This window comes from Lontra canadensis, unplaced genomic scaffold (assembly GCF_010015895.1).
Source record: "Lontra canadensis isolate GAN:19392208 unplaced genomic scaffold, GSC_riverotter_1.0 scaffold183, whole genome shotgun sequence".
In the NCBI taxonomy this organism is placed as follows: Eukaryota; Metazoa; Chordata; class Mammalia; order Carnivora; family Mustelidae; genus Lontra; species Lontra canadensis.
This window is the reverse complement of record NW_022631177.1, coordinates 881,340-909,113: the sequence shown is the minus strand read 5'-3', so window position 1 is coordinate 909,113 and position 27,774 is coordinate 881,340. Positions and strand designations below refer to the sequence as shown.

The following is a 27,774-nucleotide window of genomic DNA, read 5'->3' as shown; positions in this document are numbered from 1 at the left end:
GGTACAGATAAGGGAGCCATTAAATCAGGAAGCTTTTCTGGCTTGGTAAAGTCTTTATGATTTGTGGATTCTGCATTGAAGGCAATAACCTTTCTTCTTTTTCTTCCATTTTTATTCTATAAAATAATTAACATCTATTATTATAATAGTTATAACTCTATCTTGGGTGAAGGATTGAGTCTTACAGGGGGAAAAGGTCTGTTTAAGGTTAGATAACTAGGAAGTGGTATAGTGGCTTGAATTGAGGCATATTTAATTTGTGGTTTTCCCAGTGCCTTTTGTCAGCTGTGTCCTCTGTGACCTCTCCTCTCTTTGCCTGTTCCTATTCAGAGTGGAGGAAATTTGTCTCTAAACTTAGAATCCTAGCTGAGTTTGTTCTGTGCTATAGATCAGGTGGCCACTCAAACACAGGCAGTGTAGAGTAGCAGAAACAGGGTTGGTGGCAACCCCTACCAGAACTTTCCAGTTGTACATTGATTTGCTTTTAGGTAGGCAATTGATGCAGCTGCTGCCAAGCCTGTAATGGGGTCTCAGTGGGCCTAAGGTGTTTGGGCACTGATGGAGTTTGCATGTAATTTTTCACACAGTTTTCCTTTTGAGGCTCCAGCCTTGCTTTCCAATCCTGCTCTGGACTTCTGAAGTGGCTCATTTCCTCACTAGTTGCTTCACTCAGATGCATGGGGGATTCTGCATGGGCTCTGGAACTGACCTAATTGCCCCTTCCCTCCATAGACCTCAGATGGAGGCCACCTTCACATGCAGAAGAGAGACAAAAGAGGGTTCTTTGTTACATTCAGATTCTCCTAGTAATTAGTGAGGATTTTCCCAGAGGCAAATCTCTTCCCCTCACTGGACCTCAGTTTTCTAGTTTATGCTGCTTGGACCCTATAATGCTTCACAGCCTGTCATGAGGGTTTGTGTTGTGTGGCTCAATAGAATTCACAGCCAGTGTCTTAAAAACTGAAGTCCTAGTTCCTGTAGGTGTATATTGCAGATTTTAGGAGGTACAGAGAGCTGTGGGATGAATTTGATTTAGTATCTTTTTTAAAAGATTTTATTTGTTTGTCAGAGAGAGAGAGAGAGAGAGAGAGGAAGTGCACAAGCAGGGGGAGTGGTAGACAGAGGGAGAAGCAGGCTCCCTGCTGAGCAAGGAGCCCAATGTGGGACTCTATCCCAAGACCCTAGGATCATGACCTGAACTGAAGACAGATGCTTAAGTGACTGAGCCACCCAGGTGTCCCTTGATTTAGTATCTTGGAGCATCTCTTTTACTTATAGATGTTATCTTTTTAAAACATTGGGGTACATAGTTGTCTCAGTTGGTTGAGTGTCCAACTCTTGTCCCTCCAAACTCCATCAGTGCCCAAACACCTGAGGCCCACTGAGACCCCATTACAGGCTTCGCAGCAGCTGCATCAATCACCTACCTGAAAGCAAATCAATGTACAACTGGAAAGTTCTGGTAGGGGTTGCCACCAACCCTATTTCTGGTTTGTGGGACTCAGCCCACCTGGGGTTCCACACTTAGCCACGAGTCTGCTTGAGGATTCTCTCCCTGTGCCCCTCCCCCAACTCATGCATGCATGTGTACTCTCTCTCTTGAATAAATAAATAAATCTTAAAAAATTTAAAAGAAAGATATTTAAGGAGTAGAATGTAAAATGTGTGCATGTAATTAAGATTAAACCTGAGGCTTCAAAGAAATTCTGGCTTTAGCCATCTATTTATATCCCCCTATCCATTGTGTCCTCTGGGGTATATGCATTTATTATGTTCTGCTGCTTATGGATTCTTCCATAGAAGCTTTGAAAAGTTCTGGCTCATCTCAGTAAGTTGGCAGTCTGCGGTCAAAGGGAGCCAAGAAAGAATATATATAAAATTTATATATATATATATATATGTATATGTGTATATATATATATATATAAATTTATTATTTAGTTAGTCAGTTAGTTCTCAGAATGGAATGGGAAGGACCCTAGCCACTACAGCCATAGATGTTGTTTCTGTATCAGGACCTAGAAAATAAGATTTCTCTTTTCTCTGAGGTGGAAGTCTCAGCTGGACGCAAAGCTGGAAGCAAGCAAAGCTTAGCCTCATTTCCAAGTAGAGACAAGAGTTGCCTGATCAAATGATTCTCAGTACCCTGTGGACCTTAATTGGAGATTTCATTATAGCTTGGAGTCTAGGGGTCATCTGTTTTATCCTTTTTTCTTTTTCAGTCTCAATTCTGACTTTAGATCATATTTCCTTCCCTCCACATCCTTATTTCCTCACTTTGGGACTTCAGTGGAGTCTGAGAGAGATTGCTCATTTCTCCAAGACCCTGAAGCCTAAGGACATGGAAAATTTATATGCATCTGATTTCTCTATGTTCATAATGGAAGAGGCAGAGCTCAGAGAGATTAAATTTGCTACTGATCCTGATTTTTTTAAATTTCACTTTAACTGTTATTTGTCCAACTGCTCCTCAGAGATACTCCACATCCTGGAACTATTTTAGGTTCTGTGATCTTCCTCTCATTATACCCCTACTCATCCTTCTAGTGAAACAGACAATATGGTACAAAAAGAGGCTAAGGAGTCCATTCCTGGGACATCTAGGACTGATTATGTAGTCTACCTGCCTTAGTCCATTTTAATTCTGGGATCTCTAAGCCTCTACAGTTGGTACAGGCAGTGGCCAATTCTCCCCTACCAATTCTGTTCTGAGTCTGCCATACCGTGACTTAGGGTCCTGACCCTAATGGTCCATCTTCAGCATCTTCAGTGTCTCTTTCTCACCTAGGGCTGAATTACTTCTTCCGCACCAATTGCATCTGAGCGCTATTCTTCTAAAACCCTGTGGAAAATCTTTAGAACTGTTAGTTACATTCTGCCTTAGATCTAGGATGAGATAAGAGGTGCTTTAAATAAAACTTATCTTTTTCTAATACCGACCCCCTCTATCCTCAGCAAAAAAAAAAAAACAAAAACAAACCAAACCAAAACAAAACAGGGCACCTGGGTGGCTCAGTTGTTAAGCATCTGCCTTTGGCTCAGGTCATGATCCCAGGACCCTGGGACCCAGGACCCTGGGATCGAGCCCCACATCGGGCTCCCTGCTCAGCAGGAAGCTTGCTTCTCCCTCTCCCACTTCCCCTGCTTGTATTCCCTCTCTCTAGCTGTGTCTCTGTGAAATAAATTTTAAAAAAATATATCACATTTCAACATGAGCATTTTGTGTTCTCCATCTAAAACTTATAGGCAATTCATATTGCCTATTAACTTAGACTCAGGGACTCACCTTGCCATTGAATCCTGGAAGCCTTTTGATCTTTCCTTAACACTGCAAACACACAAATTATCCTTTAAAAACGTGTTCCTAATTACTCAAGTCAGCAAGAGGCATGCGGGAAATGGGACTGTATTTCTTTTTTTTTCTTTTGTTTCATTTGAACTGGTAAATCTTTTTAATTTATTTATTTATTTTTAAAATTTAATTTCTTTTCAGTGTAACAGAATTCATTGTTTATGCACCACAGCTAGTGCTCCATGCAATACATGCCCTCCATAATACCCACCATCAGGCTCCCCCACTCTCCCACCCCCCGCCATTCAAAACCCTCAGGTTGTTTTTCAGAGTCCATAGTCTCTCATGGTTCACCTCACCTTCCAATTTCCCTCAACTCCCTTCTCCTCTCCATCTCCCCTTGTCCTCCATGTTATTTGTTATGCTCCACAAATAAGTGAAACCATATGATAATTGACTCTCTCTGCTTGACTTATTTCACTCAGCATAATCTCTTCCAGTCCCGTCCATGTTGATACAAAAGTTGGGTGTTCATCCTTTCTGATGGAGGCACAATACTCCATAGTGTATATGGACCACATCTTCCTTATCCATTCATCTGTTGAAGGGCATCTTGGTTCTTTCCACAGTCTGGCGACCATGGCCATTGCTGCTATAAACATTGGGGTACAGATGGCCTTTCTTTTCACTACATTTGTATCTTTGGGGTAAATACCCAGTAGTGCAATGGCAGGGTCATAGGGAAGCTCTATTTTTAATTTCTTGAGGAATCTCCACATTGTTCTCCAAAGTGGCTGCACCAACTTGCATTCCCACCAACAGTGGAAGAGGGTTCCCCTCTCTCCACATCCCCTCCAACACATGTTGTTTCCTGTGTTGCTAATTTTGGCCATTCTAAGTGGTGTAAAGTGGTATCTCAATGTGGTTTTAATTTGAATCTCCCTGATGGCTAGTGATGATGAACATTTTTTCATGTGTCTGATAGCCATTTGTATGTCTTCATTGGAGAAGTATCTGTTCATATCTTCTCCCCATTTTTTGATATGATTGTCTGTTTTGTGTGTGTTGAGTTTGAGGAGTTCTTTATAGATTCTGGATATCAACCTTTTGTCTGTACTGTCATTTGCAAATATCTTCTCCCATTCCTTGGGTTGCCTCTTTGCTTTGTTGACTGTTTCCTTTGCTGTGCAGAAGAGTTTGATCTTGATGAAGTCCCAAAAGTTCATTTTTGCTTTTGTTTACTTTGCCTTTGGAGACATATCTTGAAAGAAGTTGCTGTGGCTGATATCGAAGAGATTACTGCCTATGTTCTCCTCTAGGATTCTGATGGATTCCTGTCTCACGTTGAGGTCTTTTATCCATTTGAGTTTATTTTTGTGTATGGTGTAAGAGAATGGTCGAGTTTCATTCTTCTACATATAGCTGTACAATTTTCCCAGCACAATTTATTGAAGAGACTGTCTTTTTTCCACTGTATATTTTTTTCTGCTTTGTCGAAGATTATTTGACCATAGAGTTGAGGGTCCATATCTGGGCTCTCTACTCAGTTCCACTGGTCTATGTGTCTGTTTTTATGCCAGTACCATGCTGTCTTGGTGATCACAGCTTTGTAGTAAAGCTTGAAATCAGGTAACGTGATGCCCCCAGTTTTATTTTTGTTTTTCAACATTTCCTTAGCAATTTGGGGGTCTCTTCTGATTCCATACAAATTTTAGGATTATTTGCTCCAGCTCTGTGAAAAATACCAGTGGAATTTTGATCGGAATAGCATTAAAAGTATAGATTGCTCTAGGCAGTAGAGACATTTTAACAATGTTTATTCTTCTGATCCAAGAGCATGGAATGGTCTTCCATCTTTTTGTGTCTTCTTCCATTTCTTTCATGAGCATTCTGTAGTTCCTCGAGTATAGATCCTTTACCTCTCTGGTTAGGTTTATTCCCAGTTAGCTTATGGTTTTTGGTGCTATAATAAATGGAATCAATACTCTAATTTCCCTTTCTGTATTTTCATTTTTAGTGTATAAGAAAGCCACTGATTTCTGTACATTGACTTTGTATCCTGCCACATTGCTGAATTGCTATATGAGTTCTAGTAGTTTGGGGGTGAAGTCTTTTGGGTTTTCCATATAAAGAATCATGTCATCTGCGAAGAGAGAGAGTTTGACTTCTTCATTGCCAAATTGGATATCTTTTATTTCCCTTTGTTGTCTGATTGTTGTTGCTATGACTTCTAATACTATGTTGAACAAGAGTGGTGAGAGTGGGCATCCTTGTCATGTTCCTGATCTCAACGGGAAGGCTGCAAGCTTTTTCCCATTGAGGATGATATTTGCTGTGGGTCTTTCATAGATAGATTTTATGAAGTTCAGGAATGTTCCCTCTATCCCTATACTTTGAAGCATTTTAATCAGGAACGGATGTTGGATTTTTGTCAAATGCTTTTTCTGCATCAATTGAGAGGACCATGTGGTTCTTCTCTCTTCTCTTATTGATTAGTTCTATCACATTGATTGGTTTGTGAATGTTGAACCATCCTTGTAACCCAGGAATGAATCCCACCTGGTCATGGTGTATAATCTTTTTAATGTGTTGTTGGATCCTGTTTGCTAGGATCTTGTTGAGAATCTTAGCATCCATATTCATCAGTATATTGGTCTGAAATTCTCCTTTTGGGTAGGGTCTTTGCCTCGTTTGGGGATCAGGGTAATCTGGCTTCATAAAAAGAGTCTGGAAGTTTTCCTTCTGCTTCAATTTTTTTGAAACAGCTTCAGGAAAATAGGTGTTATTTCTTCTTTGAAAGTTTGATAGAATTCCCCAGGGAATCCATCAGATCCTGGGCTCTTGTTTTTTGGGACGCTTTTGATCAGTGCTTCAATCTCGTTACTAGATATCAGTCTATTCAGGTTGTCAATTTCATCCTGGTTCAATTTTCGGAGTTTATAGTTTTCCAGGAATGCATCCATTTCATCTAGGTTGCTTAGCTTATTGGCATATAACTGTTCATAATAACTTCTGATGATTGTTTCTACTTCCTTGGTATTAGTTGTGATCTCTCCCTTTTCATTCATAATTTTACTAATCTGGGCCTTCTCTCTTTAATTTTGGATTAGTGTGGCCAATGGTTTATCGATCTTATTGATTCTTTCAAAAAATCAGCTTCTAGTTTCATTGATATGTTCTACTGTATCTCTGGTTTCTACCTCATTGATCTCTGCTCTAATCTTGATTATGTCCCTTCTTATATGTGGAGTTGATTTGTTGTTGGTTCTCCAGCTCTTTAAGGTGTAGAGACAGCTGGTGTATTCTGGATTTTTCAGTTTTTTGAGGGAGGGTTGGATGGCTATGTATATCCCGCCTTTGCTGTATCCCATAGGTTTTGGACCAAAGTGTCTTCTTTCTCATTGGTTCCCATGAATTGTTTCAGTTCTTCTTTGATTTCCTGGTTGATCCAAGCATTCTTAAGCAAGGTGGTCTTTAGCTTCCAGGTGTTTGAGTTGCTTCCAAACTTTTCCTTGTGATTGAGCTCCAGTTTCAAAGCACTGTGATCTGAGAATATGCAGGGAATAATGTCAGTCTTTTGGTATCGGTTGAGTCCTGATTTGTGACCCAATATGTGGTCTATTCTGTAGAAGGTTACATGTGCACTTGAGAAGAATGAGTATTCTGTTGTTTTAGGGTGGAATGTTCTGTATAGATCTATGAGGTCCATCCGGTCCAACGTGTCATTCAATGCTCTTGTTTCTTTATTGATTTTCTGCTTGGATGATCTGTTTATTACTGAGAGAGGCATGTTAAGATCTCCTACTATTGATGTATTCATATCAATATGACTCTTTATCTTGATTAACAGTTTTCTTATGTAATTGGCTGCTCCCATATTGAGGGCGTAGATATTTACAATTGTTAGATCGTCTTGGTGGATAGTCCCTTTAAGAATAATGTAGTGTCCTTCTGTATCTGTGACTACAGTCTTTAAAATCTAATTTATCTGATGTGAGAATTGCTACCACAGCCTTCTTTTGAGGCCCAGTGGCATGAAAGATGATTCTCCATCCCTTCACTTTCAGTCTGGGTGTATCCTTAAGTTCAGAATGGGTCTCTTGTAAACAACATATGGATGGGTCCTGTTGTTTTATCCAATCTGCAACCCTGTGTCATTTTATGGGAGCATTTAGGCCATTCACATTGAGAGTGATTCTTGATAGATACGTTTTTATTGACATCATGTTACCTTAGTGGTCTTTCTTTCTGTAGATTGTCTCCACATTTCTGTTCAATGATAGTTTAAGGATTTTTCCTTTATTATAGAACCCCCCTTAATATTTCCTGCAGTGTTGGCTTGGTGGTTGCATAGTCTTTTAAGCCTTGCTGGTCTTGGAAATTCTTTATCTCTCCATCCATTTTTAATGTCAGTCTTGCTGGATAAAGTATTCTTGGCTGCATGTTCTTCTCATTTAGTGCCCTAAATATATCTTGCCCGCCCTTTCTGGCTTGCCAGGTCTCTGTGGACAGGTATGACATTATTCTGATGGGTTTCTTCTGTACGTAAGGAGCTTCTTTGTCCTGGCTGCTTTCAAGAGGGTCTGCCTACAATTATAATTCTTCATTCTTACTATTAGGTATCTTGAGGACTTTCGAAAATCTATAATCTTGGGGGGAAACCGTCTGCTTCTAGTACATGAACCCTCGTTACATTCGTGAGATTGGGAAAATTTTCATGGACAACTTGTTCCACTATATCTTCTAGACTTCTTTCTTTCTCCTCCCCTTCAGGGATTCCAATAATTCTGACGTTGGAAAGTTTCATGGCATCATTTATTTCCCTGATTCTGTTTTCGTGGCTTCTAAGCTGTTTGTTCCAGGATTCCTCCTGATCCTTTCTCTGTTTGTCCTCCAGATCACTAATTCTATCTTCTGTGTCAGTTACCCAAGTTTTGAGAGAATTTAGATTAGCTTGTAACTCATTGAGAGCATTTTGAACATCATCCCAGGTGGCTTTCAGTTCTGTCCTAACATTGTGAACATCATCCCTAGTGGTTTTCAGTTTTGCCCTAATCAATTCCATTTGGTCATCCATGGCTTTCTCCAACCTAGCTATTGCCTGGATAATTGTTAGCCTGAATTCCCTTTCTGACATATTGTCTATGTTGACAGCCATTAACTCTGTTGCAGAAGGCCCATCCTCTGTATTTTTCTTCTGTTGGGCATTCCTCCTCCTAGTCATTTTGGTGAGAGATGGCTGAACGGATGTATCTGGATGTATGGACCGTGGTGCAGTCAGGGTGCACCCTGGAACTCTTCTGAGCAATCAGGATTCCCCACCCAAATGAGAGAAAAAAAGAAAAGTAAAAGAAAAAAAAAACAGAGAGAGAGAGAGACAGGAAAAAAAGGGAAGGTAAAAGAGAAGTCTCAGCCCAAATGGGCCCCAAGGTAAGATTTATGAAATATACAAACAAAAACAAACAACCAAAAAGACTGACAAAAGCATATGACAAGAGAAAAAAAAATATATATATAAGCAAAAAAAAGGAAGAACGTAGTCAAAAAGAACCCCAAGTATAAGATTTATATATTATCAAGTCAAACACAAAAACACAGAAACACTGGTGGAAGAAAAAGATGGGAGAGTGGATATAAATGCTCAGTGTGGGCAAGGAAGGTTATTTTGATTCTTCCTGGATGTATCTTGATATCTTTGTTAAAGGACTCAACTTTCCTAAGATAAAGGGGGATTAAAAATTGGTTTACCTATAGGGGTAGCATTGATTGGGGAAAGGGGGTTACTTTGAAATTTAACTCTATATGAATATTAGAAAATAAAAATGAAAAAGGAATAAACTAGACTAAACTAAACTAAAATTAAAAAAAATTAAAAAATAGAAATTCAAAAGAAAAACACAGGTGTATGTATCAAAAAGTTCAGGTTAGGAGGTTATTATGGAATTTAATATACTGGACATCTCACTGTGATGGTAAATAGATTAAAAAATTATCTCTATAAAAAAATGAACCAGAATAGTGGGAACGAGTTAAAAATAAAAGTTGTATCTATGAAATAGTTGTGGTTGTTCTCTTGTCGTCTTTTTTTTTTTTCTTTCCTGGTTGGTTTTCTGGGGGAGGGGCTTGCCACGTTGGTTTTCAGTCAATGATATTCCCTGAGTTAAGTCCTCCAGTCCCCCTCAAGGGGGTGGGCTCTGAGGAAACCGGTTTTTCAGGCTTTTGTTCTCTGGAGGTTTTTATGTTTGTTCGTTTGTTCTCTCGCCTTGATAGCTTTTGATGGTTTTTGTAGGTTTAGAGGAAAGCAAACTGCCCCCCGACCTTTCCCTTAGAGAGAAGCCTGAGTCTGCTCCCATGTGGGTGCTGCAGAGCTGCTGGCAGAGCAGGTTCCGAATTGCGGTCCCTGGGGATGCAGGATCCCCTGCTTGTACCCAAAACCACGAGAGCGGCAGCTGTCTGGGCAGCTCCAGACCACCAGAGAGGTTCCAAGCAGCAATCGCACATTGAGATTTTCTCGCTGGCCTGGGCTGGGAGTGCCTGGTCTTTCTGGGTCTGAGAGTACCCAGCTGGCACCTGCGCACACCTCTCTCAGGGGAGGCACGCGCATCTCAGGCTCTGATTGCATGGCGCGTCGTTCTGCCATCTGGCGAGTCTCCTAGTCCCTCACAGGAGCCGGACCCGGGTGCACTGGCGGCTCAGGGACCAAGACCTGGTTTCTCTGCTGCACTCTCTCTGGCTCAGTGCCAGGGGAGGCTGTTCTGGGTACAGGGACTTAAGCCCCTGTCCCTAACCGCCCCGATTCCCACAATTTCCCTCCGCGATCCTTTGCTCTTTTTGAGTGCTTTCAACCAGACTCCAAGTTAATGCTGGCCCCCAGATGCAGGGCACTCTTGTATTAGGGGTATTACTTTCCAATCGGTCGCCTCTGGTGGCTCCCTCCCCCTTTTGTTTATCTTCCGATATCAGTCCGATGTTCGCACTCCGCTTTACCTGTCCACTGGCATCTTCTGCCCCTGTAGAGATCCAGACGTGTATAATTCTGATCTCAGGCTGATTTCATGGGTGATTGGAGTTCTTTGGTAGGTAATCAGCTCACTTTAGGGTACAGGTTGAAATGGCGCCTCCTCCTACTTCCCTGCCATCTTGTCTCCCCCTGATTTCATTCTTTTTTATGGTTGAATAAAAATTGAGTAAAATTCCGGGGCGCCTGGGTGACTCAGTGGGTTGGGGCCTCTGCCTTCAGCTCAGGTCATGGTCCTGGGTTCCTGGGATCGAGCCCCGTGTCGAGCTCTCTGCTCAGCGGGGAGCCTGCTTCCTCCTCTCTCTCTCTCTCTGCCTTTCTCTCTGCCTACTTGTGGTCTCTGTCTGTCAAATGGATAGATGGAATCTTTTAAAAAAATTGAGTAAAATTCCATTATATGTACACACACACACACACACACACACACCACATCTTCTCTATTGACTCATCAGTCAATGGACATTTGGGTTCTTTCCATAGTTTGGCTATTTTGATAATGCTGCTATAAACATCAGGGCACATGTACCCCTTTGAATCTGTATTTTTTATACTTTGGGTAAATACCTAGTAGTACAATTGCTGGATTATAGTGTAGTTTCATTTTTAACTTTTTGAGGAATCTCTATACTATTCTCCAGAGTGAGTACATTGGTTTGCATTACATTCCCACCAACAGTGCAAGAGAGTTCCCCTTTTTCCACATCCTTGCCAACACCTACTGTTTCTTGTGTTGTTAATTTTAACCATTCTGACCAGTGTTAAGTGGTATCACATTGTGGTTTGGATTTGTATTTCCCTGTTGATAAGTGATGGTGAACATCTTTTCATGTGTCTGTAAGCCATCTGGATGGAAAAGTATCTAGTCATGTCTTCCAGGCAGGTTGCCTCTTAAGCCTTTGTTTATTCATTTATAAAATAGAGATAATAGCTATCTCAGGGTTGTTCAGTGTTCAGTACCTGTTACATAATAGCTACTTAATAGATATGAGCTACTTTTTCCTTGGGGCCTCTGAAGCTCTAGATTGTAAGCCTCAGGAATGACTGTGCGGTCTGGGTTTGGGTGCATAGTAGGAACTTTGTAGATATAGTGGAGGAGTGTATGTGTGCATGTGCACATGTGTGTGTATGTGTTGAGGGAAGATATAATTTATTAATAAGGAAGGACATTAGCAATATTAGGTCCTCCTTTCCTATTTCTATATCCAGGTAAATTCCTCGGCTCACTCCCCTACCTCCCTTGCCTACCCCCAAAGAAAATTTAAAAAGAAGAAAGAAAACCATCAGCACAACCTCATTAAGATATGAGTCAGCTTTACTGCCTCCCATCTCCAGTGGTGGGCATGCTGGGGTTCAGCTGTCAGCCAGAACCATTAACATTGCTAATGTCAGGGACTGGAAAACAATCTCCATCTCCTGGCTGGCCTCCCATTCCTACTACCCACTGCTTAGCCAAGAGGCCCAGAACACCAGGGGCCCCTTTGCTACTATACTGAGGTACTCACCCTGTTTCTACCCTTTTTCACATTCTCAACCTGTGCTATTGGTAAAGGTAATCATGACTAGCCTCTAATCAGGGCTGGGAAGAAGCATCTCAATACCCAGACACAGCACATCTTTGGATTAATGGATACCACAATACCTGCTATGTCTCCCTGAACATTCTTTCTTAGGGCATTGTAAATGGGACTCAGAACAGTGTGGACATATTTCTCGTTGCTAAAGATAAAAGAGTAACCCAAGAGAAGAAGATAAAGGAATTAAGCCAACACTCTCTACTTCCAGCCTTTAATTCATCCTGAGAGTAGAAAGGCACATGACATAATAGAGGGAAGAAGTGGCAGTAAACACTGGATTTGAAAAACTCATGGGTTTGGAGTCAAACAGACCTGACTCTGCTATTCACTAACTGAGCCTTCACTTCTTGGAACCTTAGTTTCACTATCTATAAAATGGGCCTAATTGTAAATGTATCACAGAGCTATTGTGAAAATCAAAGGGGATAATGAATATAGTTATTGGTATGTGGTAGTGCTCCTAAGTGATAGACCTGTTCTGTACCTCAGCAAAAGTACTTTGTGTAGAGAGATGCTGACATCATTTCTTGACTACCGCCCAAGTGTATTTCCTTGCCAGATCCTGGACACCTTATGTCTTTTGAAGTCAGGGACCATCTTAGTTTCAGTTTTGTATCCTCTGTACATTCAAGCAATGTTTTCCTTTTCTTTTCTAGGTGGTGAAAACTATTGGCCTGAGGGAAGTTTGGTTTTTTGGTCTGCAATACCAGGACACTAAAAATTTCTCCACTTGGCTGAAACTCAATAAGAAGGTAACTTCTTACCCACTGGTTGGGTTTGGAATTCATTCCTCCATCATATCTTATATTCAAGTGGGTAACATGTGGTAGCTGGCAAATCCAGGGCTGTGCTTTTCACTGGGTGGTCTATTGATCAGAATAAAGACAGAGGACTCAGCCAAGGTAGACAAGTGCTCTGTCTCCACTTTGACTTCTAACAGTGAGAATGGCCAGTGTCCAAGGAGGAAGAGACCCTTACCTTTTTTCCTGGGAGCTCTGTTTTAAATTTTGACTTGTCTTATACCATAGTCATTAATGGATTTTCAAGAGGGGATTGGCAACCTATTTTTTCTTTCCAAACTCAAGGGCTTTAGGAGGTTTGTTAAAAGGAGAATAACAGACTGAAGAAAAAAAAAGATATATGTATTAATAAAGTTTCTTCAGGTACTTATTTAAATTCCAGCTAGTTAGCATACAGTGCAATATTATTTTCAGGTATAATATTCTGTGATTCATTGCTTACATACAACACCTGGTGCTCATCACAAGCATCTTCCTTAATACCCATCACCTATTTAAAACCCATTCTTTCTTGATTTTCTATCTCAGTTCAACTCCAGATGAGATGATTTGAGTATAAGTCCATTCAGGCTCTTCATCTCCATCAGTGTCTCTGCAGGAACATGTCAGTCCTCCATCTCAATATCCTCAAACTTCCTAACTTTGTTGTTGGAGGTTTCCAGTGTTTTGTGTCTTCTGTTTCTGACTGTGTCCAGGGGATAAGTGCCTCACCTTCAGCTGGCAGAATCTTGTTTCCCCAAGAAGTGGAGACTTTTGCTGGACAAATGTGTTGCTGTTAAGAGCCAATTTCAGGCTTTAAAAGATAGTCTAGTTTGTTCTCTTGTCTAGCCAATTTCTAAGCCTCAATGATGCATACTAGTTTTTACTTTGCTAATTTATGGTATGGGGGGAGCTTAAAAGAGGAGCTTTCTTAATCCTAACCTCAAAATTTAGGGGCAGTTGGTATATTGCCAGATGTTGGTGGCTTGAAGGCTTATGACCATCAGTGGGTATAAGGTCATTTCAGGAAGGAATCCCCCAAAATAAGCAATTATGGGCATGGAGTTGGGTCCCCAGTGGAAAAAAAAAATGTCTCTTTTCTGAATTAACCAGAGCAGTTGCCACCTGGCTCTTCAGGATTACCCAAATTGATGACCTTTCAGTGTCTCTCCCCACCCTACAGGCAAAGAATATTTTTTTAAGAGCTGTAACCCCTTGCTGCTCCCAGGTGACTGCCCAGGATGTGCGGAAGGAAAGCCCTCTGCTCTTCAAGTTTCGGGCCAAGTTCTATCCTGAGGATGTATCTGAGGAATTGATCCAGGACATCACACAGCGCCTGTTCTTCTTGCAAGTGAAGGAGGGCATTCTCAATGATGATATTTACTGCCCACCAGAGACTGCTGTGCTACTGGCCTCCTATGCTGTCCAGTCTAAGTATGGTGACTTCAATAAGGAAGTCCACAAGTCTGGCTACTTAGCTGGGGACAAGTTGCTGCCACAGAGGTGAGGTGGTGCCCTTGGTCATCTGTCCTTGCATGGAGAAGGTCTGTGGCTGACCAGGCCCTGTTAAACAGGGACTGCCAGATCTGTTCTGTTCTACTAGGGTCTCTCTGAAGTTCATGTTATGCATACTGGTTTTTATTTTGCTAATTTATGGTATTGGGGGAGTGTTAAAAGAGGAGCTTTCTTAAGCCTAACCTCAAAATTTGGGGGCAGTTAGTATAAGAGACACATATTTGCATATGGCACCATACCCTTTTGTTTCTCTGTCAAAACAAAAAGCTTTTTTTCCTTCTCTTCTTTTGCCTGATTGCAGAATTGTATTGCTCTGGAAACAGGTGCTTATATAGATTACCAAAGACAGATTGACTCCTCCTACCCCAGTTCCATTTTTTTGTCAATCCTTTTCACTGATTTAGACCTCTTATATCAGAGGTTCACAGGAAGGACAGAGAAATACCCAAGCCAGGGATGTGGGGGAGCTCCAACTGTATTTTAATATCAATAACCAGTGCACAGAGCTTTCTGCTTTTTTAAACTTCAAAGCTGAATGCTCTCAAACACACATTATTTTTTTTTAGCATCACAACAACACACAAAATGAATAAGGCAGGCATTATCTTTATTTCCTGTCTAAGAAAATAGAGCAGAGTGCTCACTCTGACTTGCCAGACCTCCTACAGCTCATTTGAGGCAGAGCCAGACCTGGGACCCTAGTCTTTTGAATTTTTAACCCTGGTTTTTTTCCTACTGCTTCCAGTGGCCATTTTCCTAAGCTTGTGGATGGAAGAAAAAGTTCTTCATTCTGGGAGCCTCAGTCCCATTGGAGCTGTGGCATATGTACAACTTACCTGAAAGTATTAGGGATAATGATTGTTCTCTGGAACTCTACCTGAGTCACTGCTTTGATGTCTGAGATGACATATTTAAAACAAGTCTTGTTTACGATCTAGTAGATCTTGTTTATGATCTAGTAGATCCAGTAGATCTAGTTAAGCCTCTTTCTTCTAAAGTCATTTGGGCTGAGTTCTCTGTTCTGGAGCGACATGCTGTAATCTCATCCCTGAGAAATTTTCTCATAAATAAAAACTATTTGTCCCATAAGGATCTAGGAGAGAGTGTCATGCCTCCTCCATGAGGCCCATCTCTATTCTTAAACCCTCAAGTCAGCACAGAGTCTTGATACATTCCTGCCCTACTTGGAAATCACAGCATATTATTGGATTTTCTGGTTAAAACTACAAAGGAAGGTGTTTCCATTGTCTTTCTTTTCCACCCATTCTTGTATTTCTCCTACATCTCAGGCAGTTCCCTGTGTCTGATTAATACCTCCTGCTACAATTTCAGTCTACTTCCAGTATGATCTTAGTGGGCTGGCTCTGTATCTTTTTTGCATCAATCCCTCAGAAAGTTAAGTGGGCTTCCCTTTACTTGCTTTACTCCTGCATTTGGGCTTTGTGCTTGAATCTACTATCTGTTGTCTTTCTAGGGTCCTAGAGCAGCATAAACTCAACAAGGACCAGTGGGAGGAGCGGATTCAGGTGTGGCATGAGGAGCACCGGGGCATGCTCAGGTAATATCACCCTAGCAACTATGTGTATTACTGCTTTTGTAGGGAGAGTGAGAGTAGGTTTTGGTCGAAAGAGACAAAGGACTAGGGGCACTTGAGGATGTTGGGGAGAAAGGGACAGGAATGCAACTTATAGGGGAAATTAGAGATAGAAGGCAAATAAGGATCATTATGAAACTGTATTTTTTTAATGATGGCAACTGATAGCCCAAACAGTTTTGACCATAAAGAAACTGAAGGGACCTCTGGATCCCTAGGGAGTTTCTAGAGTACTAGGCACCCCTCCACAAGAAAGAAATGGGCAAGGAGATCTCTAAACATGGCAGATCTTTTGGTGTTGTCTAGTTGGGGAATGAATCTTATCATTTTGCCATCATCACACCATCTGGGTTCTGCTAAGAATGTTAAGATACTTCAATGCAGCTAACATGCCAGAGGCCAGCAAGGGTCGGCCCACCCTTGTTACCCTTGGGAACCTCAGATCCTAGGCTCCTGTCAGCAGGTTTTGTTTGACAATGTCATGTTGTGCTCTAATTTTCATCATCTGCTCACCTTCTATCCCCTTTCCCTCCCCTAATGGCAAGATTCTTGTCAAAAGTGCAGAGCAGATAGGCTATCTCCCTGGGTCTGATTCACAGGCTCCCCTCTATAATCCCCCCAAATCTTTTATTTAGGGAGGATGCTGTTCTAGAATATCTGAAGATTGCCCAGGACCTGGAGATGTATGGTGTGAACTACTTCAGCATCAAGAACAAGAAAGGCTCAGAATTGTGGCTGGGAGTGGATGCCCTAGGTCTCAACATCTATGAGCAGAATGACAGGTATAGCTTAGATTTCTCTTAGTTTATTTGGGCCACTCTGACACCTAGTACTCATCACGAAGTAGGACTGTACCTCCTAGGTCCCAACTGGGTCCCACTTTTTCTTTTTCTACCTAGTTTAGATCAGCCTAAATGATTGCATAACCTCCCAGGCCTCAAAATCTTGCATTGACCAGACTTGCACCATCCACTATGGTAGTCACTGGCCACATGTGGCTATTAAGCTCTTGAAATACAGCTACTCTTAAATTGAGATACACTATAAGTGTAAACTATACACAAGACTTTGAAGACTTAGTGTGAAGAATAGAATGATGAATGTCTCATTAAATACTTTCTAAGATATTAATTTATATGTTCAAATGATAGTCTTTTAGGTATGTTGGGTTAAATGAACTGTTATTATAGTTACTCCCACCTGTTTATTTTTTACTTCTTTTCTTTTTTTAAAATTTATTAATGTTTAATGTATTATTTGTTTCAAGGGTACAGATCTGTGAATCATCAGCCTTACACAATTCACAGTGCTCACCATAGCACATACCCTCCCCAATATCCATTACCAAGCCACCCTATCCCTTCCCTCAACTCCCCTCCAACATGTGGCTACTAGAAAATTTAAAATCTCATTATTTTTCCATTGGACAGCATTACCCTAGCACCAACCTTGTCAGGATTTGTAATTAATCCCACTCCCATATGATGATTAAATGCTTTTTGGCCTACATTCCCTCTTTCTATAGACTTTTCTCATTTTCTTATTTTTCCCCTTGGTCTGCTCTTGGTGAGGATGGATGTAATAAATGATTGTTCCATGTAACTTCTGAATCTTGGAGCTCATTGTTTACATTCTCCCCAACTGTTACAACCTTGGGTGGAAGAGTCCCAGTAAAACAGGGGTGGAGATTCTTGTGAGAGATTTTCACAATGTTCCTGCCTCAACAAAAAATACAATAAAACTGAGGACTCTGAGAAACAAACTGAGGGTTTTGGAAGGGAGGGGGTGAGGGTGGGTGAGCCTAGTGGTGGTTACTAAGGAGGGCACGTATTGCATGGAGCACTGGATGTGGTGCATAAACAATGAATTTTGGAGCACTGAAAAAGTAAAATTTAATTAAAAGAATACAGTAAAACAAACCTCAGAGTTTGGGACAAGAAATAATAAGTTGGTTGTGGTATCAGGAGATCCTTTTTGCACCCTCAAAGCTGGCAACTGACCTGGTAGCTTGTGATAACACTGGCTGAGCTAGTAATGAATCTACCTCCTTAAGGAAGAAGTTGGGGGTGCAGAGGGCAAACCACCAACCCTCTATGTTCTTCTTGTCTTTCCATGGTCCTAATGTTGTTCTCTACAGACTGACTCCCAAGATAGGCTTTCCCTGGAGTGAGATCAGAAATATTTCTTTCAATGACAAGAAATTTGTCATCAAGCCTATTGACAAAAAAGCCCCGGTAAGTGATTCTTCCTACTGGACAAGACAGGTACTTGCCAAGACCTGGATAATGCTAGGAGCAAACATGTCACTGTATGTTTCTCTCATTTTTCTGGATTTTTTTTTTTTTTTTGTATGTGTGCGGGGCTAGGAATAGGAGGCACAAAAGGAGATTGGCCCTGGAAGGGGTTATTGATGACAAGACATGACAAGGAGACATCCTGTAGCTGGTGCCACCCTGGCAGATGTGTGTTAGGAGAAACATAGATGAGGGAGAGCCACAGGCAGTCTAAGTACTTCCTCTCTGCCACTGTCTTCTGCTGCCCTGATGCCGTGGGGTGGAAACAGAGAGCACATCTTATTTTTTTAAAGCCTGTAGGCTCCAGAAAGGGAAACTGTTGATATACTTGATTTATTTTTAATTGTGGAGAATAGACAGAACCAGAAGTCCAGATCCAAAGATGATCTTTGAAACTTGCTCTTTGGTATAACTTTACTGCTGTCCTCTCAAGACTTATCTCCAGGGCAACCCAAGAACAAGAAAGGGCTTTGGGTCTAGGCATTCCTCTAACATGCTCACCACAATTTTTTACTTACTTAGTTGCCTGTGGTTGCTAAGACTGGAAAGCTGGTGATTGAGAGTAAGATAGAAAACAGAAAAAGGTCTTATATTTTGGTGTACCTCATGTCCAATAAGGGTCAAAGGCCATGCTGAGATAGACCCTTCTCATGAGGCCTCAACAATTCTTCTCCAGCTGTAAGTTCTCTGAACTTCTGCTGCTAGGTACTTTATATACTTTATCTTGTTTAATGTTCAACAACCTTGTCAGGTAAGTAGTAGCATACGTGCTTTATACTTGTGGAAATTAAGGTTCAAAGAATTGGAGTGATTTGCTCAAGATCACACAGCTAAAAAATATAAATCTGGGGTTTATATATACATTATCTGACTTCTAAAGCCTGTGCTTCTTCCACTGCACACTAAGCCATATGAAACAGTAGTAATTTGGGTTTCATGGCGGAAGAACTGGTAGTTAGCCCATTAATTGGTAACGTTGGTCCAATGATATTTACAGTAACAAATAAGCAAACTAGATTCTTGTGTGTGTTTTTTTTTCCTTTTCTTCTTCTTTTTTTTTAAATTGCTGCTGTGTTCAACTTCCATTGGAAAAAGTTAATTAACAAAGACAGCTGAGATCAAAGGCTTATTTTTTTTAATGACAGCCAGAGCAATCAGTGTTCAAATTTATGTATTTATGTATGTATTTACAATTTGCATTATCCCAAAAATGATTTAAGAGGCTGTGTCTAGGATATGCTTTTAGGAGGATACAGAAACAGTCCAGCTCCCCCCACCACCATACTGTATATACCAGCATATTATACAGGGATTATTGGGCCTCTAAGAGAGACCCCTGAGATTTAGCAAGATCCCTAATTAGCAGATAGGTTCCGTTTCTATCTTTCAATTAGATTGATGATATTTTAGGATGTGATGTTTTCATAAGCAAAGGTTGAAAGAAATTGTGGTTTGGTGGAAAGAACACTGGTTTCAGAGTCCAGAGGTCTGGGTTCTAGTCCTGGGTTTGCCACTAGTCTGCTGTGTTACCATGGACAAGTCACTTCACTGCTCTGATAATTAACCTTCTTATCTGTAACATGAGAAAATTGGGATAAATAACCCTTTCAGTGCTTTCAAAAGGCAGTAGCTCACTTTTATCTGTCCTTCCAAACTCATTTTGATTGTTGGTTTCCTATCAGGACTTTGTCTTCTATGCTCCCCGGCTGAGGATTAACAAGCGTATCTTGGCCCTGTGCATGGGGAACCATGAGCTGTACATGCGCCGCCGCAAGCCTGACACCATTGAGGTACAGCAGATGAAGGCACAGGCCCGGGAGGAGAAGCACCAGAAACAGATGGAACGGTAGGTTCTGTGGCACTGGAGTGGAGGTTGGAGGCTAGGGCAAAGAAGCTTCCCAAAAGTGTTAAGATTGATAAAGGAAAGACATGGAACCATCCTGGGATGGGCGGAGAGAGAGCGAGCTGTACAGAGTTATCACCTCTACTATTAAGTCTCAGGCATCACCTTCCCCAGGAAGCTGACATCAGAAGCCTAGGATTTTAGAGGCTTATGGGGGGAGGGGTATTTCATAGTTCCATATTGTCTCTGATCCTCATGCCATTGCTTTTCTAGTCAGATTCTCGGTTGCTCCAGGCTATCTGACCAGTGTAGTGGCATTAACAGAAAGCTCCATGCACATTTAAACATGGACTCTGTAGGAATTTCTGAGTGGAATTGGGGAGAGCCACCAGAATTTTCCTTATGTAACTCCCTTGTTACTGAAAGTGTAGCAAGGCTCAGCAACAGTGACATCAACTTGAGAACGTATTAGAAAGGCAGAATCTGACACCCTACTCCAGACCTTCTAACTCAGAATCTGCATCTTAATTAAGATACTAGGAGATCAGTTCTCCAAAGAAGGTATGCAAATGGCCAGCAAACATGTGAAAACATCCCTAATCATCAGGGATATGCAAATCAAAACTACAGTGAGGTACCACTTGGTAACTCACTAATATGGATATAATAAATAAATACAGAAAATAAGAGCTGTTGTCAAGGATGTGGAGAAATTGGAACTCATGTACATTGCTGGTGGAAATGTTTCAGCTACTATGGAAAATAGTTTGGTGGTTTCTCAAAGAGTTAAACATAGAATTACCATATGATCCCACAATTCCACTCCTAGGTATATATTCAAAATAATTGAAAACAGTACATGTGGGGCACCTGGGTAGCTCAGTGGATTAGGCCTCTGCCTGGCTCAGGTCATGATCTCAGGGTCATGGGATTGAGCCTGGCATCAGGCTCTCTGCTCAGCAGGGAGCCTGCTTCCCCCCGTCTCTCTGCCTGCCTCTCTGCCTACTTGTGTTCTCTGTCTGTTATAAATAAATAAAAATCTTTAAAAAAACAGTACATGTACACAAGTGTTCATAGCAGTGCTATTTGCAATAGACAGAAGGTAGAAATAGACCTAATGGCCTGCAGATGAATAGATACACATTGTATAGCCATACAATGGAATAGTATTCAGCCATAAAAAGGAATAAAGTACTGATACATATTACAATGTGAATGAACCTCTATAACAGAATGCTAAGTTAAAGAAACCAGACACAAAATTTCATATACCATATGATTCCATTTATATGAAATATCCAAAATAGATAAATGTTTAGAGGCAGAATGCAGGTTGATGGTTATTAGGGGTAATGGGGAGGAGAGGTAAGAAGAAACTCACTTATGGGTATATGGTTTTGCTTTGGAGTGATGGAAATGTTTTGGAACTAGATAGAGGCAGTGAATGTACATTATGAATGTACTAAATGCCACCAAATTGTTTGCTTTATAGTGGTTACTATAATGTAAATTTCACCTCAATAAATTATTTAAAAAATAAGATCCCAGGTGATTCCTGTGCATGTTAAGGTTTGAGAACAGTGTTATAGTAGATACTCTGTCATAAAGAGTTTGGAACCTCAGGAGGCTTCTAAATGTAGTAGCCTAGAAAAGGAGTCCATATTTGAGAGGTTAGACACCAAAGTTCTTATTTATTCAGAAAAATTTTACTGAGATTGGGGAAGTGTACAGAGCTAGATCTGGCAAGAACCTGCCCTCAAGGATCTTATAGTCTGGTAGGAGAAAGAGGAAAAAAAATATATACATAACTGTTCAAGGTACAAATACCCTGTCATTTTTTCATTCAATAAATATTTAATGAGCAGTGAAAAATAAAATAGACAATAATCCCTGCTATCAGGAATCTGACATTCTCATGGAAAGAGACAGAACAAATAAGGAAATTATATAGTATGTGAGTTGGTGAGAAAGTACTGTGGAGAAAAATAATAAAGAGGAGGGATGGGAGAATATAGGTCAAGTATTCTGAGGGCTCAGAGAAAGAAAAAATGCCTAGCCCAGGGTGAAAAGGCAACCTCCTAGAAGATGCATTGGGGCAAAAAAAAAAAAAGTGAATACTTGTTTTAGATTTGCAACAAATTCTGAGGGAAAAGAGCCTAGAGCTGGGATTTAGAGGGCCTGTAGAAGCCATAGAGCTCAGTGGACTTGAAGCACAGTATCCCAACGCAGAGTCAAAACTTGACCCTATAACTATGAGGTAGATGGGCAGGACTTATTAGGCCATTTTACAGATAGGAGTGCTGAGAACAAGAGCAAAGAAATGACATAGTTAAGTTCACCCACTGGTTACCCACTGGTGAGCAGTGGAGCTGGGAGTCCAGGTTAGATCCTGACTCTGGAACAAATGACAGGCCTGGGTGTACTGACCAATGTGGGGCTATGATGTAAGGACAGGATGTGGGGATAAGGGAGCGTGGTCCTAACTCACAAGCTCAAAGTGTCTTAGATGGGTAAGGGCTGAGGGTCCAGGCCCAGAGAACCTTGGGGCCTTTCCATGTGACCTATTCCATCCTTTCTCTTTCCTTAGTGCTTTGCTGGAAAATGAGAAGAAGAAGCGTGAAATGGCAGAAAAGGAGAAGGAGAAGATTGAACGGGAAAAGGAGGAACTGATGGAGAGGCTGAAGCAAATTGAGGAACAGACTAAGAAGGCTCAGCACGGTGAGGCTTAGAGTCGGTCACCTTGGAGACTGGGTTTTCCTAGAGCCTAACTCTGAGCTAGAGGCTCTTCTGCCTGAGCTGCAGACTCAGGCTATATAATCCATATGTGGCTACAGATAGATGAAAGACGGGGCAAGAGGAAGAGTTCCCAGAGCTTTCTGCCAGCTGTGCCCTGGGGTGAAGCATTTCCAGGAAGGAAGCTAGGTGTTCCTTCCATGTCTGCATATTTCACTATCTTTCCCCCTTCTTCTCTTTCCAGAACTAGAAGAACAGACCCGCAGGGCCCTGGAGCTTGAACAGGAGCGGAAGCGTGCCCAGAGTGAGGCTGAAAAACTGGCCAAAGAGCGTCAAGAAGCTGAAGAGGCCAAGGAAGCCCTGTTGCAGGCCTCCCGCGATCAGAAGAAGACTCAGGAACAGCTGGTAAAGCTACAAAATGAGCTAGGATTGTGGTAACTGAATTTTCTTCCCTGTCTGCCTACCTATTCACAGTTACCCCTGCCTGCAGGGCTGGCTCCTTCCATCAGGGTGCCAATCAACAGGTCCCCAGCAGATAGTTGATTCAAAAGCAAGCTGCAGAGTCATTGATGTGGCCCAGAAAGCTTTGCAGTCTTCCCTAACCCTTACTTTTATTCTACTTTCTTAGCCCTTGGGGATCTGTGCTGATGACCTGACAAAGGAAAGGGAGGGAGGAAAGAAGCAAAAAAATTTACACTTAATTGACTACCTACTGTGTGTTATAAGCATGCTAACAACTTGTCCTCTTCCCTTACTTTCTTATTTCCTCTCCCAATAATCCTATGGGATTAACCCACATGGGATACTATGCCCAGTTAAGGAAATTAGGACTCAGGGAGGTTTAAGAGACTTGTCAAAGATCACACAGTGTGGCTGGGTAAGGCTGAGAACCCATTTTTGGCTCTCTTTGAAGGGTTTGTTCACTAAAATTGTATGTAAAACTGTATCTAGGCACTTTTCAGGGGAATAGAGTGAGCATCCTTACTTTCATCTTTATTACTTCTGTGACTCAAAAGTTAAGATCACGTGTCCCAAATTCCTTGATATATGTTCTTTCCCTCTACTGTTTGGAGTGTGAATGCAGGAACTAAGACCTATTTACCAGGGAGAAGTTTCCTCTAGAAGATAGATGTCCAAGATGTGTCCAAGATGAGAGGGTGTGCATAAGGTTTTTTTTTCCCTTGTTCAGATTGCCTTGTGACACTATAGCATCTTTCCTATACTTGTCCTGGGAGGAGTCTTAGTGGAGTCCTGAGCATTCCAGGAAAACAGGAAGGGGTCTGGCACTTCAGACAGTGACACATTGCTTTCCAAAGCTTTATGAAGGCCCTAAATATGCAGTGGGGCAATAGTGTATGCATGAGAGAAAGAGGGGAAGGGAGAGAGGAAAGGTGGGGAGAGGGAGAGAGAGATGAGGAAGAGAGAAATTACATGTTTGTGTTCAGGAAGTCTGTAGTCTAGGTGTGGATCTCTGACTTCTAACAAAATGATTTGGAGTTAAAAAGAATAGTAAATCTGAGAATAGGAGTGGTCTTCCAGGCGTCCTGGAGGAGATGTAGTAAAAAGAGCCTCCAGAATAGCAAGCAAGTGGAACAGCAGGTTTCCTATTGGTTCCCCAGTGGAACTGGGGTTGAAGATACCTAGGTCCTGAGGACCAGAAGGCTCAGCTCTCACAAGCTTCCAATTTATCCATAGGCCTTGGAAATGGCAGAATTGACAGCTCGAATCTCTCAGCTGGAGATGGCTCGACAGAAGAAGGAAAGTGAGGCTGTGGAATGGCAGCAGAAGGTGAGACACAGTGCCCAGAGTAAAAGCCTTATGATAAAGGGTAGGTTTCAGTTCCTTAGATTCCTCAGATTTGGGCTCCTTATTCTTTCCATCCTTCCTTGACAGCAGGCATCATGGGAGAAGGAGCTCAAGGCTTTCTCAAATACTTCCCAGAATTCTCCAATACACCAGGGAAGTCAGTAAATTGTTCCTATTACACAGATGCAGAAACTAAAGGCAGACAAAGTGACTTGGCCTACCTGGTGCCTGCCTCCTGCTGGGCCATTCTATGCACTTGTAGGATGCCACAAATTAGCCTGATCTGACTTCTGGTTCTTCTTGCCCTCTATTACCGGACAGGCTCAGATGGTACAAGAAGACTTGGAGAAAACCCGTGCTGAGCTGAAGACTGCCATGAGTACACCTCACGTAGCTGAGCCGGCTGAGAATGAGCAGGATGAGCAGGATGAGAATGGGGCAGAGGCCAGTGCTGACCTGCGGGCTGATGCCATGGCCAAGGATCGCAGTGAGGAGGAACGTACCACTGAGGCAGAGAAGAATGAGCGTGTTCAGAAGCACCTGAAGGTATTCCAACAGGGCCAGAGGGTCAAAGATACCATGTACATTCCTTATATCATTATTGGGTTAGGAAGAGGAGCCTGTCTCAGTGGGGTATGGGAGTCTGAACCTTTCTCTAATGAGAGCTTAAGGATAAGCACCCATCACTTATCATTCAGAACTTGGGCCACCTCCTCCTTTTGTTTTTTGCCCTATACTCCATTTTTCTCTTGTATCCAGAAAATACCCTGACCCAATTTCAACCTGAATCTTTGGTACATTTTTCTACTCTCAGAGAATACCTGCCATTAGTCCACAAAGTTTGTGGATTTTTCTTTTTTTGATTGTTTTATTCTTGCCCCACTGCATTTCCAACAGGGCTGAAAATGGCCCTCAAAAATATGTGTATGTGTTTGTATGTAGAAAGAAAGGAGTGAAGGTGTGTGTGTGTGTGTGTGTGTGTGTGTGTGTGTGTGTGTAGAGAGAGGCGGGGGGAGACAGAGAGAGAATGAATCTGATGAATCTGCTTAAATAAGAGGAGGTAAAGTGAGAGCAAGCCATTAACCCCTCATCCCCTTACACCCTCACAGGCCCTCACTTCAGAACTGGCCAATGCCCGTGATGAGTCCAAGAAGACTGCCAATGACATGATCCATGCTGAGAACATGCGACTTGGCCGAGACAAATACAAAACCCTGCGTCAGATCCGGCAGGGCAATACTAAGCAGCGTATTGATGAATTTGAGTCCATGTAATGGTCACCAAGCCTCTAAGGACCCCTCCTCCCTTCTTCCTTGCCCCCCCACTCCTATACTCTTGCCTAACTCACATTGTGCTGAAGCGACTAACTAGAGCAGCCCTGGAGTCATGCCAAGTCTTCAGTGCCCCTATGGGACCAAACCTAGCCCCTCAGCCCTCACTCACCTCATTGGGCAAACAAATGGCCCACTATAGTGCCAATTGGACCCTCTTTTCCCTCTATGTCCATTTTAATCTAGATTGCTAGAAGAGACCACTTTTGTAGCTTAGAGGCACTTCCCACTTGATTGGGGAAATACCCCCACACAATACTGTTCTGTTGGACTTAAGCGTGCTATAAGTTGAAAACTAACCCCCATCCCTGCCCCACAACTTCTTTCCTTTTCAGGGTCCTGTGATTTGCAGAATTAGAGCATCATACGGTTTACAGAAGGAGGTAGGGCCCTGGGTGTATGCTCTAGGATACCAGCGAACTTAGGATTAGACCTTCCAATGTCCATTTCTTCTAGAGTTATTTAGGCTTCATAATGATTGGAAGTGAAAAAGATGTCAGTCATTCTTCTCTATACCTCCCAGATTGGACCTGTTACAAAATCCTTCTAAGTCTTGTCCCTGAGTTCAGGAATTCAGATTTTCCCCACAGTGAGATGGGAGGAGAGAGTATCTTCAAGAGACTTCACCAACGTCTTAGAAGACTATTGCCCATTCTATTCAGGCAGGGCTGTTTAGAAGATCCTCCCCAATGCCTTATGGGAGCCTAGGCTTGTTTCAAGTGAGCTCTATAGGAAGAGGTATCCCTTACTATTATTCTGGGTTTCTCCCTTCTTGGGATCTGCCCCTCCCCATTCCAATCCCCAAATTCCCTCCAGCTAGAATAGTAGGGATGTTTACCCAAAAACCTAGCCATCCCATCCAGGACCCTTGCCAGTGGGGGTAAATGTTCACACTGGGCTTCAGAGAGCTGTTGGGGGCTCTGGTCTGGTCCCTTCTACACTCTAACCCCTTTTTCTCAACACAGGAGCAACCTCCTCCTCTCCTCTGTTTCATGTGTGCTCTTTTTTTTTTTCCTACCAGTATTATATATTCTAGTGGCATCTAATTCAATATTGATTTCTGTGTTTCTTGCTAGTGCATCCTTAGAAGATATTAGTTTTGAGGCAGGATCATTTTGGCCTCATTTCCTTACCATTCCCACATATGGGGGGAAGCATATACTAGGAAGCATATACTATATTATAAAAGAATATTTTGCCAGAAATATTATTGTAAGAAGCTTTCAGTATTAGTGATGTCATCTATCACTATAGGTCATACAGTTCATTTTTAAAGTACTTGGTATTTGGTTTTATTGTTCTTTTTATTTTCCCTTCTCCCCAGAGTTCAGTCCCCAAAGGGTCATACTGTTCCTCCATGGCAGTGCCCCTAGCCCAGAGCCCTTGGCTTCAATCCCTTCCTGACTCCATCCTGCCTGACTTTGGGGAGTCTTATGTGCATTGCTGTGAATTATATTGACACTCTTTTGGTGATAGGCCCTATACTGGCTAAATTCAAACCTGGAATTGTGGGGTACTTTAGCTGCCTTAAGGGCAATAATGCACCCACAGGGAGGCTGGGGAGAAAGGTTAGATTTTGTATTCGGTTTTTTTTTGTGTGTTTTTTGGGAGTTTTTAAAAATTGTTTTTGGAAGGATTTATGCTCAACCCATGTTCTATTTCAGTGCCAATAAAATTTAGGATGACTTCTCTGTGACTTTATTTTTGTTGTGGTGTGAATAGTGGCTATAAAATACTACACTATAATTTCCATTCTGTAGACCACCTTCCAATCTTTGGGCTCATTTCATCCTCATTTCAGTCCTATGGAGAGCAGATATGACTGTCCTCATTTTATAGAGGGGCCAAGGGAATTGAAAAAGAAGAGTAACTGCCAAAGGGCACAGGACTCTCTTAATCACCTATGCCCTTTCCACAGCTCCAGGCTAATTTTTCCAGTGTAGGTGGGCCCTGCATTGACCATGTAATGCTCTGGGGCTCACTTGCACTTGGGAC

The 27,774-nt window shown here is 41.9% G+C and overlaps 1 protein-coding gene across 1 annotated transcript in view; it reads left to right on the top strand.

The window, feature by feature from the left end:
* The window catches only part of MSN (moesin), a 77,331-nt gene extending 49,851 nt beyond the window's left edge, over positions 1 to 27,480 (top strand). Inside the window, exons 3-13 of the mRNA XM_032846916.1 lie at positions 12,541 to 12,636; positions 13,892 to 14,166; positions 15,653 to 15,736; positions 16,408 to 16,554; positions 17,910 to 18,006; positions 19,749 to 19,912; positions 22,497 to 22,627; positions 22,887 to 23,047; positions 24,338 to 24,430; positions 24,770 to 24,994; positions 25,558 to 27,480. Of these exons, the coding sequence (XP_032702807.1) occupies positions 12,541 to 12,636; positions 13,892 to 14,166; positions 15,653 to 15,736; positions 16,408 to 16,554; positions 17,910 to 18,006; positions 19,749 to 19,912; positions 22,497 to 22,627; positions 22,887 to 23,047; positions 24,338 to 24,430; positions 24,770 to 24,994; positions 25,558 to 25,722 (1,638 nt within the window). The 3' untranslated portion in view covers positions 25,723 to 27,480. The remainder of the gene's footprint in view (positions 1 to 12,540; positions 12,637 to 13,891; positions 14,167 to 15,652; positions 15,737 to 16,407; positions 16,555 to 17,909; positions 18,007 to 19,748; positions 19,913 to 22,496; positions 22,628 to 22,886; positions 23,048 to 24,337; positions 24,431 to 24,769; positions 24,995 to 25,557) is intronic.
* Positions 27,481 to 27,774: the final 294 nt, after the last annotated feature.